Raw genomic sequence first — 15,371 nt, forward strand, 5'->3', positions numbered from 1 at the left:
TAATGAAAATTCATATCAATAAGAAAAAAAAACAACATCTATCCATAAAACATTGAGTAGCAATTGTTTTTAATAAAATGAGCATAAAATACAAATTAACAGTACGTATAGTTTAATTATCATTATAGTTATAATCTTATAATCATTATTATAATCATCAAATTCAATCTATACACTGTAATTGTCCTTGTAAAATCTACAAAAAAAAGCAAATATGGCACATGAATATCTTTAAACCGGGAACAATAAAATACAGAGTAAGCGCAATATTTTTAACGCTGTGGTCCCATCAGATTATTTTGTTTAATATCCAAATATTGATGACAGAGAATAGGGATTTAGGAAAGGCCAATCTCAATTTTTGAACTTTCAATTTAAAAGGCTTTAAATTGAAAGGTTGAAGCAAGTTGATATCAATATTGATATGAATAGTGAATATCATTTTAATTGGAAAATAAATCTTAAAGGTTACGTAATTTCATTTGTTACTTCTTGAAGATATTAAAAGCTAAATTTAGGTCGAGCTTTTCCCCTTCCTTCAAACTGAGACTGGATGCAAGTATAAAACTTGTATCAAGTTGAAAGAAAAAATGTTTTCATTAATATAGAGCATTCTTGTCTCCCATGAGACAAAAAACTTATTCGAACCTGTTGTGCGTACAGCATAATAACAGGTGAATTTAGGACGATTCTTGGATTGCGCCTTTAACGTGTGAGGTTGACGACTCCATCAACGAGTCATAGCTGGGAGGTGGACTTGAAAACTTGTTGTCAATTATCGGTGGACATGCTGCTACATGCTGTGATGGATGTAATGTCACTGGATAACCACTTGGGGATGTAACATTGGAGGGTGTCGTCATTGTGCTCTGTTGTGTTTCGGCATCATAGACCATATACAGGTTAGCCGTAGCTGATTAAAAGTAAGATTAAAATAAATGATTATTTTTTTTGTAATACTTCTTATGCTTGTTAATTCATTTTGACAGATTTAAACGCCATGCATATGATTCATGCACATTGAGAAAAAAACATAAAATGTCATTTCATTGCAAATTTGTTAAACAATCCAACATATGAATTTACTTATGGTCACTATTTACAATATCAGCAATCTTTTTACATGTACATTTTTTTATATGAAGTACGAGGGCTGTCCAAAAAGTTCATGGACAATCGCGTTTTTTGTCATTTTAAACGGGTTTATATATGCATTTTGTATACCAAAATATTTGTCATACAATTCCAAATCAGATTAAAGTAGTTTTGAATGTTTTCTTTAAAATTAAACTTAAAGAGCTAGAGCCACGAAGCATCAACATGCCTTAAAATTTTCACAAAACTCAAGTTTGAAACAATACAAATTATAATTACTTATAATGTTGGGCACAATATTCTGCTTCTATGCATATGAATTTTTTTCACTTCGGCCCCACCGTTTAGCTCATGTGCATCATCAAACATACTATGATCGTTATAAATAGCTGAAAATTGTAAATTTTACTGCAGTATTTCCCAAATTTGAATGTGGCCACACTTGAGTACCTCTTTGAAACTTTTAAAACTGAGAGATATTGCATAAATGCTTCCGCCTGCAAAATTTCGTAGAGGTACTCAAGTGTGGCCAATGTGTATTTTACAAATTTTGAAAATTTTAATAACAGAAAATAACACTGACCACTCTATTTTAGGGTAATCATTTGCTTCCTTTTTATTGAAATAGCAGAATTTAATTAATAATGATAAAGAATTATTTGTGATTATTTACAAAATCATCATTTTATTAAATATTTGAGGAAGAAATGCATATTATCTGAACTTTAACATGTTTTATCTAAAAATTTTATACTGTGTATTCATGCTTACATCGTGCATCATCAATGACGTCATAGTTTGACGTTTGCGACGTCAGTTGAATCTGTACATGGAATCTTGAGTTCTTTCAGTATTTTGCCAATAGAATTGACCAGTAAAGTCTGCATTTTTAAAAAGCATTATTTCTATGTTCCACGGTATTATTCAATTGCAGTAGAATATGAGATACATGAACATTGCTATAAACAGAAAAATAATTAATTGGCAAAGTTAACATTGTACGTACGTAAGTAAATATATATTCCTATACCTTTATGTAGAATAAGCGATAGCATGTATACGTAGCTAGTTGTGGGTTTTTTGTCAAACGGTGAAATGCATTAAACGAAAGGAAAGATGCAAGAGATTTTTTTCCACACAAGTACGTGTTCCTGAATACCGCGGGAGAAAGACAGTCGACATCACATGAACACATGTACATATATGATAAACTTAATTTATTCCGTCAAAAAACTTGATTATTTAATTCCTAAGTACAGCTGTAATTGCATATTAAGCCAATCGTCCCTTGCATAAAAAATTTTTGCAAATGCATACGTCTTTTCTTTATCAGCCACCTGTTGATCAGTGTTGATTTGTCGCGTGGTCAATGTATTTCCGGTGAACCGTTACATGCAGTTACACTCCTTTCTAAAAGATCGATTGTGTCCGTTTCGATGAAGACGGCTTTTGGTATACACAGCTTAGAATACATTATCAGCATGTGCTCTATATAGAAGTCTAATCCTAATTGCGATGTCTTTGTTGATAATTTGTCCAATAAAATAAAAAATCACCCTAAATGTGTGTCCATCGGTTACTTACTTTTGCCTATAAAATTCTCGATTGAAATCATCTTTGATTATTTTATGCGTATTAAATCTAATTAAAGTTTTTCTTGTATGGAATATAGAAAAAAATCAGATTGCCGGGCCCTTTCTTTAAAAAAAAACAACAACGATGAGAACAGATCGTGAGATTTAAAACAGTATTTGTTTCCATTCACCCCCCCCTTCCATACCCTCTAAAAAAATCGATTTACGGCCGAGTTCACTACAAATCTATAGATATGATAACACAAATTCTACAGGCTTGCTATGAACTCGACTTTTCAAGACAATTTTACAACATTATTTATGTGCTACTGCTTGATGTTTTAAATAAAAATGTTCATTTTAACCTATCTTCGCTCCGAAATAGTAAACCCACATTCTCTCTCTCTCTCTCTCTCTCTCTCTCTCTCTCTCTCTCTCTCTCTCTCTCTCTCTCTGAAATATGATCTTAATTCTCAAGACATTTACGGATAGCTTATCACTTGTAACAATTCTCAAAGGACATGAATATCACTAGAAAAAATGAAATGTAAATGAATAGACATTATGGCATTTATAAGGAATAATTAACTCATAAGAATATTTTTAAAGAAATCGATATTCTTTTTTCATTTAATTAATAAAATTAAAACACTGCTGTAATGTCATTCCTTTGCTCCAGCAGTCAAAAATTTTACTTGTGACAGTCCGATATATTAGAGAGCTTCTTGATATCAGACCATTATCAGTGGTTACAACACTATTATTCTTTAAAATCAGACTGTCTCAGGAATCAACAATAATATTCAATGGCTATAAATGCCTCAAACACTTCTGTATGAAAAAATATCACTGTTCTCGGCCCTATAACGGGCCTCGAAACTGTTTTATATTATTTCATACAGAACTGCTTTCGGCATACTAGTACATCCATTACATAAACACAGTCGCTAAAAGGTTTTATTTTTCACTTGAACAGTTCGTGAACGGTGAGCGCACAGTGATTGTGCTCTAAACGAACGGCGAGTGCACGCTGAACCGAATTTGGATAGTGCTTATGAACGGTGAACTGAGAGCGAACGCAGAGCGCAAAGTGAACGTTGAACGATATATGTACTCTATGTGAACGCAAGATGAACGATTTATTCGGAGTGCCCCGGGCGGTATTGTTACATTGTGTTTCGTTGGTAATCAGGAAATAATAACAATAAACTACATGTTTGTATTGTTATAAGCCTAAATATAATATTATCTGACAAAATAATAAGTGAACACTGAACGAACGCAGTGAGCGCATGCAAGGCGAAATCTTTGTGAACGCACGGTGGGCGATTTGTGCACGATGAGCGGGAACGGAGCGGAGCGGAGAGCGCATATGAACGCACGGTGAGCCCACGGGAAACTGGGAAAATTAAACATTTCAAAGAACTGAACCCTGGCATCTAACTATGTAAAGCGCCAGTAAAGCGCCAGGATTGGGTGAAAATATCGAAGCCTTGAAACAAGTAAAATAATCATGTAGAATATTGTACACAGACTGTTACAGTAATGCATCAAAATTCGAGATTACATAAATTATATCTCTATTAAATTCAATTACCGTATTTCTCATATATTTATATATTTATTTTTAATAATTTGTGATTACATTGGTAGAATTCAATGATTAATCCTCAGTTATACATTGCGCATCATCAGCATTATTTCATGCAGTTTCAAATTGCAGAAAAAAGAACTTTTAAGACACTGACATATATAAATGTACCGCCGTTATTTTGACCTTCAGCACTGGTCCCTGTAATATGTTTTAAACTATATTGTAAATAAGCTTTTCATGCTATTTTCATCAATAAATTTATTTTCATAAATTAATTATAATGTCTACATGATAATTTTATTGATGTTTTTTTGTTTATTTTATTAGATTCAAGTCATACTTAGTTTTATCATTTCATGACGTTACTTAACAAAAATGACGTCTGTTCTACATTTTTCATCAAAACAATGCCATATTGTAAACTCCGTTTATAAAAAAGTATGATAGATATCGAAAAAAGAAAAAGAGTTATGAAAAGCTAAGATCCTACCCTATATTTTGCCAAAATATGATAATTTTTAATGATAGGGCATTTTTTGATGCTTCGTGGCTCTAGCTCTTTTACTGTATTAAAGTGTCGCGAAAAGCACGAACGGCCCAGTGTCAACATTGTCTAAACTTCGAGATTGAGTTTTAAGATATGAATATTAACAGTATTTTTAAAACAGATCAAAATGTCAAAATATTCAACTGTGACGTAGTCAGAATGGTGTAAGTCATTTTCATACGTCATTTAAAGCCGTGTTCAATTGAGCAGAGGATATTTCAAGGAGTTTACGGCAAGAACATGTCTTTGAAAACCCCAGAAAAAGCGACGTCGGTGGATCGCATGGGGAATACACCTATCGAAACGAAACAAATGATGGAGAACACAAAAAGGCATCGACACATATCAAGATCACTAGTCTACAAGTGGCACAAACAATTTCGGATGGAGTTTGCGATTTAAAAGACGCTGAAAGAAGTGGAAGGCCTTTGATTTGTGACTATATAACGAAATCCCGCATTCATGACATTGTCATGAAGGACAGACGTCTGACGTTAAGAGAAGTCGCGTTAATAAGTGATGTTTGCAAATCTTCGGTTTTTAAATTTCCTCACTGAAGACTTCTGTATGAGTCGTGTTTGCGCAAGATGGGTGCCCAGACTTTTATCCGATGAGCACAAACAAGACGAATGCAAACAAGTAAGGCATTTATACAGAATTTCAAGAGAGGAGGAGAGAAGTGGCTTTACAGAATCATTACTACGGACGAGACTTGGCTGCATCATTTTGATCCAGAAACAAAAACAGAATCCAGCATTTGGAAACACCGAGGTTCTTCAGCACCGAAATAGGCAAAGGTTGCGAAATCCGTGGGTAAACAAATGTATATATTCTTTGCTGATCGGCACGGAATGATTTTGGTCAACGCTGTATCCCCCGGTCAGACGGTGAATGCTGCATACTACTCCAAGGTAGAGAGCTACCCATTTTATCACATTTAAATAGTAATTACAGATTTAAAAACGTCCATTTCGCTACATTTAGCATATCGTAATTCATAACCGGACATTCTAATCTTAATTTTTATTTATTTAATTACTATATATGATTAAATTCACATATTCTAAAGCCACATACAGTGTACCAAAACGAAACATTGGTTTCATTTATGACAGGTGATACGCAGCGACTTAGTTAATGCAATTAAGAAAAAAACGCCCTGCCATGGCTGTGGACCTTGGAAATATCATCCAACACAAAGATAATGCACCTGCACATACGGCAGCTTCCACGTGTCTGGAAATCGAACTCCTAGGATTCGATCTTCTTGAACATCCGCCATACAGTCCAGATATTGCTCCGATGGATTTCGCAATTTTTCCTTTCATCAAATCACAGCTAAGAGGAGTAAGATTAAAGGATCCTGATGAACTTAAATATGAAACTCGAACCATTGTATCTAAAATCGTCAGTAAATGGTATTCGGATGTGTTCGATTCATGCCTAAGAAGGTGTGGGAAGTGTTTGCAGTGCAAAGGTGACTACGTTGAAAAGTAACAGAAACCAGCGTGCTACGTACGACGTTATAAAAACGTTGTGTAACCGTCAGACTGGGCCGTGCGGCCTGTACAGACAATGTTTCTGTAGTGATAACTACATTATAAGAATGTACATTGCTCTGATTTTTATACACATGCATTATTATAGTCTATATTAAAATATTTTAATACTTTCCTAAATATAGCGTCGTTATTTAGAATGAAATTGCATGTGTCCACGAACTTTTTGGACAACCCTCGTAAACTGTAAAATTGTTAAAAACCAATCCGGAGATGCAATCATATTGAAAAAAATGTGATCGCATTTATGTTTGTTCCGGCTGTCTATAATCGTTATGTTTTTGTTTGCAATTGGCAAAACTAGCCCTGTTTTTGTCTCACATTGTTATTATACCACAGGGAAAAGATTTTTCAATTTTTTTTAACTTAAATACAATTAAAAACAAAAAGCGGTATGTCATCTGTTTCTTTAAAAAAGAAAAAAAGAAAACGAGAGTTTGTTAAAAACAAGCATGGGAAACGTCTTATCAATTATTGAGAGGAGTTGATGGTCACGGCCGTTTTAAGGCCTTACGAGAGTTGTCAAGAAATTGCGTAAACTATACTTAGATTTTTTTCACTGTAATTTCATCAGACAACTGTATTTTGATCATTGATCCTTTGCTAAACAATACCCCAAAATTCAAATACATGCTTTAAATATGTCTGTCTTCCCAAGATGTTACATTTAGCATTTTGACGCCAATTTCGATCAGATGAGGTTTCTTTTTTACTTGATGCCATCATACACGTTCGGTTATTTTCGATGTTTCTAATCTACATATTCACAAAATGCATTTCTAGTCGACTTTGATACATATGATTACTTTAAAATCGGCTATGGTTTAGTTTCAATGTCTCTACCACATTTTAATTGCTATTGATGCGCCTTCACAAACGCTGACGTTGTTGCCTTTGACGTTTAATTCACAATTCAACTTGTCACAAATTAAAACGCGCTATAGATTCTGTAAAACATTTGTTAAAATCAAATAATTTATTGGATACATAACAGAAGAATTATCAAAACATTGCATTTTTATCTTGATTTTTTAATGCAAAAAGTACTTATTCTTGCGATTTTCTATTCTTTATGTTGATTTTAACTTTTCATGAGACAGGCGGTTGAATTTATAAACAGCTACGCTTTCATTAGACTAATTTAATCTTATACAATATTTGATATCAAAACGTAAATTGGATACAAATTCTGTAACCCTTTGTGGTACAAATTTCATCTTCCTGTGTCATCGATTAAATGAATAATGCCTCTTGTCTAGTGTGCTATTTTGAAACAACCCTCATATCTGCCTACTTTAAAAGGACGAGAGTTCTCCGTTAAGATTAAGAAACATGTTTAATTTTTTAAAGCTAAGACATTTACAATTTTTTCGTAGCTTTATGGTAATTTGTGGCCAAGAATATCACCCAAAAAATGCATTCAGATTTGATTGTTATTTTTTTTAAACATCTACCCATGTCAAGAAAAAAATACATCAAAAAATGTACTGTGTGAAAAAATTTTTGTAAGGTTTTTTTTTATATAATAGATCATTATTCCCTATCAGTTTACATGTAATGAAATTTATATACATATATGAATACATCAATGTCCTAAACGTCTTCCACTGTACATATTTTTGGCTTTCGGTTATACACACGGAACTTGACAAATTGCAGAAAAAGCCTGCAACATTTGTAACTTTCGTGTAGCATTTTTATACTTACCCGGATTTCCTTCTGTCGGATTACATGTACGTACTCTCCCCTGAGATGGTTTCCGTATACCTAGACACCGGCAAACTATATCACTGCAAACTGTGATAAGAAAGAAGCTGCCAAAGAGACCCCCAATTATGGCACCAGATGGAATAGCAGAGGAATTGGGTCTGTTGTCTGTTTCGAAAAATATATAAAAAAAACAAATATGTGAATTTACGTGATTTAAAACGAAAGCAATAACTATGGCATTTAGTATCTTCCACTAATTTTTATTTATATTTTTTCTTATCGCAGTAATTGAACATTACTAAAAAATCTAAAAAATAGTCTAGTAATGTTACCTGAATGTTTGGGTATAAACACATTTAAACGTAAATATAATATACAATGTATCTGGAAAATTTATATAAAACTCAGGAACTTCAGTCAGAAAATATAGAGTGACTGAATAATAGTAATTATTGCATGTATTGGATTTCATCCGTGGGGCACCATCCTTATTTATTTATTAATGGCAGAAATCAAAAAGTCGCAACGTGATTTTTTAAAATCTTAATGAGACATTTCCCTCCGTGAAAAAAAAATCCGTGGCGATTTTATAAGCTTTAGCCAAAGAATATTGTATGAAATGAATTTAAAGTTTTTCACCCTAAGCGGTTTAAGTTCCTTTTAAATACAACAGTCTCAATATAAGTTTTTGCTCTCTATTCACCTGAGTATACAATCTTTACATCATTTTTGCAACAACCCAAACTCTTTTTTTACCAATAATGTTCTTTTTCTGATTTTTTTTCAAGGTTAAGTATCTTGCATTTTTATTATATTCACAATAATTCCTGGGTATTTTTATTTACATGTACATATATTATAATTCAAACACGGATACTATCGTCAACGGCATCAGGGAACAACCATTATAATTTTGTTTTAAATAGACAGTTTACTTTGTTTTTTTTAACAAAATATTGAAATATATCTCTGTACCGGAGAAAGTCAAGTTTTGTTTCGCAATTGAAAAAAAAAACCTTCAAATTTCCCTAACTAATGTATTTTTAAACTCACAAACTATTTAAAATGGATTTATTTATCGTTTTTTGGATATAAACAAGCTAATTGGCTCTGGAAAGCTAAACAAGGTTAAAAAACATCTGACAAAGTCATATAAAGAAACTGATAAATTGTAAGATACACAAACAGAAAACAACGGGTTAGAAAAAGTTAATGTGAACATTTGTTTCTAAGACTAAACCCAAATTATTATCATTTTTAATTTTTGCAACAGCTAAATTGTATTTTCTTTATGAAAATTGTATTGTCATAATATTTACAAAATGGTTGATAATAAACTTATGGATTCTTTAAACAACCTAATCAGAATACTGAGGTTTCGACACAAACACTACTACTTACAGTCATAATCTCTCTTTGCTGTGATCTTAAGCTTAAACTTTGCTCCATGTGTTTCTTTGTCATTTCGGTTCTTGAATTCTATGTAGATCATTTCTTTTTGCGCTCCACAATACCTGGCGCTTTTATTTTCAGTGCATGTTATGTTCTAATTAAAACAAAGATGTACGCATCTAATTATGAAATACGTATAAGCACAAACATTGCAAAAACTCTCGAATTGACATATGCGTGTTCATAGTAAAGAATATAAATATACATATCGCACAAAAAAATTCACTATTTTAAAGTTCCATCTCCGCCCCGGTCAGGGCTTGAACTCACAACTTATGGAACCCACTCAACTAGTAGTGAGCGACCACTGCTCTAAACAATAGAACATCTAGACAACACGAAAACTTTATTTTCGACATTAACAGACCCTAGCGCGATTGTCACACACTACACGGTCGTTTGAGATACAGGTGAAATACAGTTTAACGACAGTTTGAGAGTATCGGAACGAAACACATTGCAAAGATATTTTTATTAAGGTCTTCCGTTTCCAACGGAAGACCTTATAGTTTTCGTACGATTTCTTATTAAGGTCTTCCGTTTCCAACGGAAGACCTTATTGTTTTCGTACTGTTTCTTATTATTTTTATTATTATTTATTATTATTATTATTTTTTTCCAAATTTTGTGCACGCGATTTCTCGGAATCTGTTCGACCGATCTCAACCATTTTTTCACAGTTGATTGGGCGTGATCTAAACTTAATACATTTTTCTTAATTTTTTCGTAGTCACTTCCGGTACCGAATTGTCGGCCATTTTGTAATTTTTGACGACCCATTTTGTGCAGCTATAAACTCGGAAACCATAAGAGATATGAATATGAAATTTTCAGGATAGGTAGACGATAGTTTGAAGTTGTGCAGCATGTAGTCGTTTAATGCCTGTTGCGCCATTTCTTGGAGCTCGCCTGGGCACGAAAATTGGGTACGAATTTTCATTCAAAATTTTCACACGTTTTGATTTATATCTTTTTATCAGTTGATATTTTGTTAAAACATATATAACAAAAGTGGTAGATAATCAAACGTTCTTTCCAACAAAATCAAGAAAAAGGGGCTGGCCCCTTTATTTAGGGGCCAAGGCACTCTTAAACCCTATTACAAATTACTTTAAAACGATAAAGATTTTGTAATGCATTATAGAAGCAAAGTTGTTGATCGTACTAATATCTATTAGAAAAAATCTTTGACACGCCCATTTATTACGTAATTAGGGATTTTTAGGGGCCAGAGTACTTAAACTTTGACGCAATATAACTAGAGAAGTAGAAATATTTTGTTAGACATCATAGAAGAGAAAATGTTTGAATTTATGATTAAAATCGATTCCACTTATCAAAATACGAATTTCCGTCCCCATTAAGGATCTAGAGGGCTGGCCCCTTAAATATTCAAACATTTGTATCTCAAAAATGATAAACAATTTTAAATAGGTGCAAGAACAAAAAATGTTAGAATTTGTGAGACATTTCGATTGAATTCAAGAAAAAGGGGCTGGTCCTTTTAATAAGGGGCCAAGAGACTCGTAAACTCTATTACAGAAAACTTAAAAATGATAAAGATTTTGTAATGCATTATAGAAGCAAAGTTGTTGATCGTAACAATATCTATCAGGAAAAATTATTGTCACGCCCATTTGTTACGCAATTAAGGATTTTTAGGGGCCAGAGTACTTAAACTTTGACGCAATATATCTAGAGAAGGAGACATATTTTGATAAGCATCGTAGAAGAGAAAATTCTTGCATTGATGATTCTCATCGATTCCATCAATCAAAATATCAATGTCTGTCCCCATTAAGGATCTAGAGGGCTGGCCCCTAAAATATTCAAGCATTTGTATCTCAAAAATGATAAACAATTTTTAATAGGTATAAGAACAAAACATGTTAGACTTTGTGAGACCTTTCGATTGAATTCAAGAAAGAGGGGCTGGCCCCTTAAATTAGGGGCCAAAAGACTCGTAAACTCTTTTACAGATAACTTAAAATGATAAAGATATTGTAATCCATTATAGAAGCAAAGTTGTTGATCGTTACAATATCTATCAGGAAAAATCATTGCCACGCCAATTTGTTACGTAATTAGGGCCCAAAGTAATTAAACTTTGACGCAATAAATCTAGAAAAGGAGACATATATTGTTAAGCATCGTAAAAGAGAAAATGTTTGCATTGATCAATTTAATCGATTCCATTAATCAAAACACCAATGTCTGTCCCCATTAAGGATCTAGAGGGCTGGCCCCTAAAATATTCAATCATTTGTATCTAAAAAATGAACAACAATTCTAGATAAGTGTAAGAACAAAAAATGTTAGTAGTCGTGGGACCTATTTAATGAACTCAAGGAAAAAGGGCTGGCCCCTTAAATTAGGGGCCAAGACACTCGTAAAGTCTATTATACATATCTTAAAAACGATCAAGATTTTGTAATGCATTATAGAAACAAAGTTGTTGGTCGTAACAATATCAGTTTGTAAAACTCATTTCCAAACCAATTGATGACGTAATTAGAGATTTTAGGGGACTCAAATCTTAAACCTTAAATATGCTGTATGTGAAAAAGCAAAACTCTTTGTTAAGCATTTCAAGGATATTGACAATGGTATGCATTTTCTGAGAGGGAGTGGTTAAGAGGGGAATTCTAAATTTTCATTGATATTTTAATCTTATCGTTTAAGAATTGAACGGAAGACCTACTCGTTACTCGTAACGAGATCGTATCTAGTTATTATTATTATTATTATTTTTTTCCACAAATTTTGTGCACGAGATTTCTCGAAAACTATTCGACCGATTTCGACCATTTTTTCAGAGAAGATGAGTCTTGATGTAAACTTCGTACGTTTTTGAGAATTTTCCTGTCGGCACTTCCGGTACCGATTTATCGGCCATTTTGTACATTTTTACGACCTATTTTGTGCAGAGCTGATCTCAGAAACTATCAGAGATATGACTATGAAATTTTCAGGATAGGTAGTCTATAGTCTGAAGTTGTGCACTATTTTTTTGTTTTACGCCAGTGGCGCCATTTTTTGGAGCTCGCCTAGGCACGAAAATTGGGTACGAATTTTCATTCAAATTCTTCATACGTTTTCATCTGTATCATTTTATCAGTTGATATTTTGTTAAGACATATTTAACAAAAATAGTAGATAATTAAACGTTCTTTCCAACAAAATCAAGAAAAAGGGGCTGGCCCCTTAAATTAGGGGCCAAGACACTCGTAAACTCTATTGCAAATAACTTAAAAACGATCAAAATTTTGTAATGCAATATAGAAGCAAAGTTGTTGATTGTAGCAATATTTATCAGGTAAAATCATTTTCACACCCATTTATGACGTAATTAGGGATTTTAAGGGGCCAAAGTACTTAAACTTTGATGCAATATATCTAGAGAAGGAGACATATTTTGTTAGGCAATGTAGAAAAGAAAATGTTTGCATTGATGATTCTAATCAATTCCACTAATCAAAACTCCAAAGTCTGTCCCCATTAAGGATCTATAGGGCTGGCCCCTAAAATATTCAATCATTTGTATCTCAAAAATGAACAACAATTTTAGATGGGTGTAAGAACAAAAAATGTTAGTATTCGAGAGAACTTTCGATTGAACTCAAGAAAAAGGGGCTGGCCCCTTAAATGAGGAGCCAAGACACTCGTAAACTATATTACAGATAACTTGAAAACAAGCAAAATTTCAAATATCTTTGGTACTTAGCCTTTTTTACAAAATTGATACCAGCGAGATTTTAGTCACTGTAAGTGATTGAGACACAAACTTTTATAAATGATAGACAATCGATTGAAGATATATTTAACGGGTTTTCTTTTGTCAACCGTCACTTCCGGTACTCACCAGAAGAGTTCAAACAATTCATTTTTTTCACAAGTTTAACTGATTATCTTTGGTGTTTCATCTGCTATGATTAACAGTAGTGTACACTAAACATATGTATAAAAAACCCTAGCTTTTATTTTCATAAACCTCTTTTGTTTGTCCGTTTTCGGTCTCGAGACAAAAAACCTAGATTCACCAAGATCGCAGATTTGGCAGAGAATATCGATATTTCATCGTATCATATGAAAACAAAATCGGACGGAAGACCTACTCGTTACTCGTAACGAGATCTAGTTGTTATTATTATTATACAAAATTTATAATGCGTCATATATAATTTATATTAAATTACTCTATAGCGCTGTACAGACAAAAGTTATTGGCATAAAAAGCTTAGAACATAAATAATATACCTAAAACCACTAAATTTTAAAAACTACATTCTTATATAACACTAAATTTTGTCTACATGTAAAAATCAATGCCGTGCTGTCTCTGTTTGTAAATAACAATAAAATATTTGTAAATGATCTGTATATAAATTAATTTATAATTAGCACAAACATTGCAACTCTCAACCTTGTAGAGCGCGACCAGCATTTAAGGATCCGTTCGTCATCGAAAGGAGGAGTTTTTTGTCTTGCTTAGATGATCAAGTGGTTAGAGTATTGTCAGCTCAATACTAGGAGACTGGGATTCCAAAGGTCGTGAGTTCCAGCCCCGGCCAGGGTGGAGGTAGAGCTATTTCTCTCAATTTATACAATGCATGATTATGCCCCTTGACAAAGCTATCATTTATTTTAATAATTTACTGTACCTGAAGAAAAAATGATAAATTTATATAATAGAATATTGAAAATTGATACTTAAACTACAAATATAATTATATTATGTGGCACTACAAATATCTCTTGAATATTTATTGAAATAAACACATACGAGTTTAGTGACTCCCCAATAGGACGTTTTGAAGTTTAATTTGACTGCACAGTCACTGTCATTGAAATAAAGAGGAGTCACACAGACGGAGTACTCGTCAAAGATGTCATCTCCACTTCCTCTGAATTTAAAGTTGTCGCAAAAGAAACTAACTGGTTTTCCTTTGTACTCAACGTACATTTCATCATCCGTATCTAAATCGTTAATGTATGATGAGCAGTTTTCTCCAAATTCATCTGAAGTAATAATAATTGCTCATTGTAAAGCCTGGCATTTATATATTATTAAAGCAACTTCATTATCTTACTATGTTTTTGCCTTCTTTCTGGCTGCTCAACAAATTAAAATAATGCAAAAATATTACAAAAAATACAAAGTGTTATATGTACATACAAACTGCCTCACATCGATAAAAACATGTATATATACTGTCTAAAAAATGCTGATACTTACAGGTAGTCTCATATCCGAAGACTAACTCTACGTGAGAGAAAATCAGCAAAAAGTTGCCTATCAATAAAAATGACGAAACGGGTTTCTTGCCTCTGTAGGGGAACATTTCAGCTAAATTACAATACACATCTATAACTGTATACAGATATATCGTAATTAAGCTAAACTGTTATAAAACGTTCAACACACATATAACTATTCCTCATTTTACACCGTTCTAAAATTTATGTCACATATATATTATCTAGAATATATAAATCGATTTTGCAATCCCTCCGTCATGGTAAACATCGACTTGTGAATCAATGTTTCAAGTTCTTCTATAACAAATTTGACGATACGTTACAGAACGAATAATCATATATTAAAACATTACGTTAGATCTGTAGTCATTACAACACAATTTAGACAAGACATCGACTTCAGAATGCATACCTTCCACCCATTTTCTCATTCTATTGTGGTGACGTGTACCTTTTTACGGTTCTTGAGCACCGGCGCGTGGATCCAAGAAGATGACATTGTAAATTTTCGTATAAGTTGTATTACATATATCTTTAGTTATGTCAGTCTATATAATGTACATTCCCTACAAGCCTACAAT

General features: G+C 32.9%; 1 protein-coding gene across 2 annotated transcripts; it reads right to left on the bottom strand.

Moving 5' to 3' along the window:
- Nucleotides 1-105: 105 nt before the first annotated feature.
- Nucleotides 106-15,235, bottom strand: LOC128158660 (uncharacterized). Of its 2 annotated transcripts, none has more exons than XM_052821598.1 (5): nucleotides 15,203-15,235; nucleotides 14,315-14,550; nucleotides 9,481-9,625; nucleotides 8,077-8,244; nucleotides 106-913 (listed from the first exon to the last, which is right to left on the bottom strand). In XM_052821598.1, exons 1-5 carry the CDS (start codon nucleotides 15,219-15,221, stop codon nucleotides 681-683), a joined length of 801 nt encoding a protein of 266 aa, XP_052677558.1. In that variant the 5' UTR covers nucleotides 15,222-15,235; the 3' UTR covers nucleotides 106-680. The 2 variants fall into 2 exon arrangements, with proteins under 2 accessions (XP_052677558.1, XP_052677557.1); XM_052821597.1 differs by lacking the exon at nucleotides 15,203-15,235 and adding an exon at nucleotides 14,768-14,955.
- Between the last annotated feature and the right edge of the window lie 136 nt (nucleotides 15,236-15,371).

The sequence above is a fragment of the Crassostrea angulata genome, chromosome 8 (genome assembly GCF_025612915.1).
Source record: "Crassostrea angulata isolate pt1a10 chromosome 8, ASM2561291v2, whole genome shotgun sequence".
NCBI classification, from domain to species: Eukaryota; Metazoa; Mollusca; class Bivalvia; order Ostreida; family Ostreidae; genus Magallana; species Magallana angulata.

What these genes read in the sequence shown, in the direction of transcription:
- LOC128158660 (XM_052821597.1), bottom strand. Translation starts at nt 14,873, where the DNA reads ATGTTCCCCTACAGAGGCAAGAAACCCGTTTCGTCATTTTTATTGATA. An exon ending in CTTCGGATATGAGACTACCT is followed by an intron (nt 14,551 to 14,767) that starts GTAAGTATCAGC and finishes TTATTACTTCAG; the next exon opens with ATGAATTTGGAGAAAACTGC. An exon ending in TCCGACAGAAGGAAATCCGG is followed by an intron (nt 914 to 8,076) that starts GTAAGTATAAAA and finishes ACTTTTAATCAG; the next exon opens with CTACGGCTAACCTGTATATG.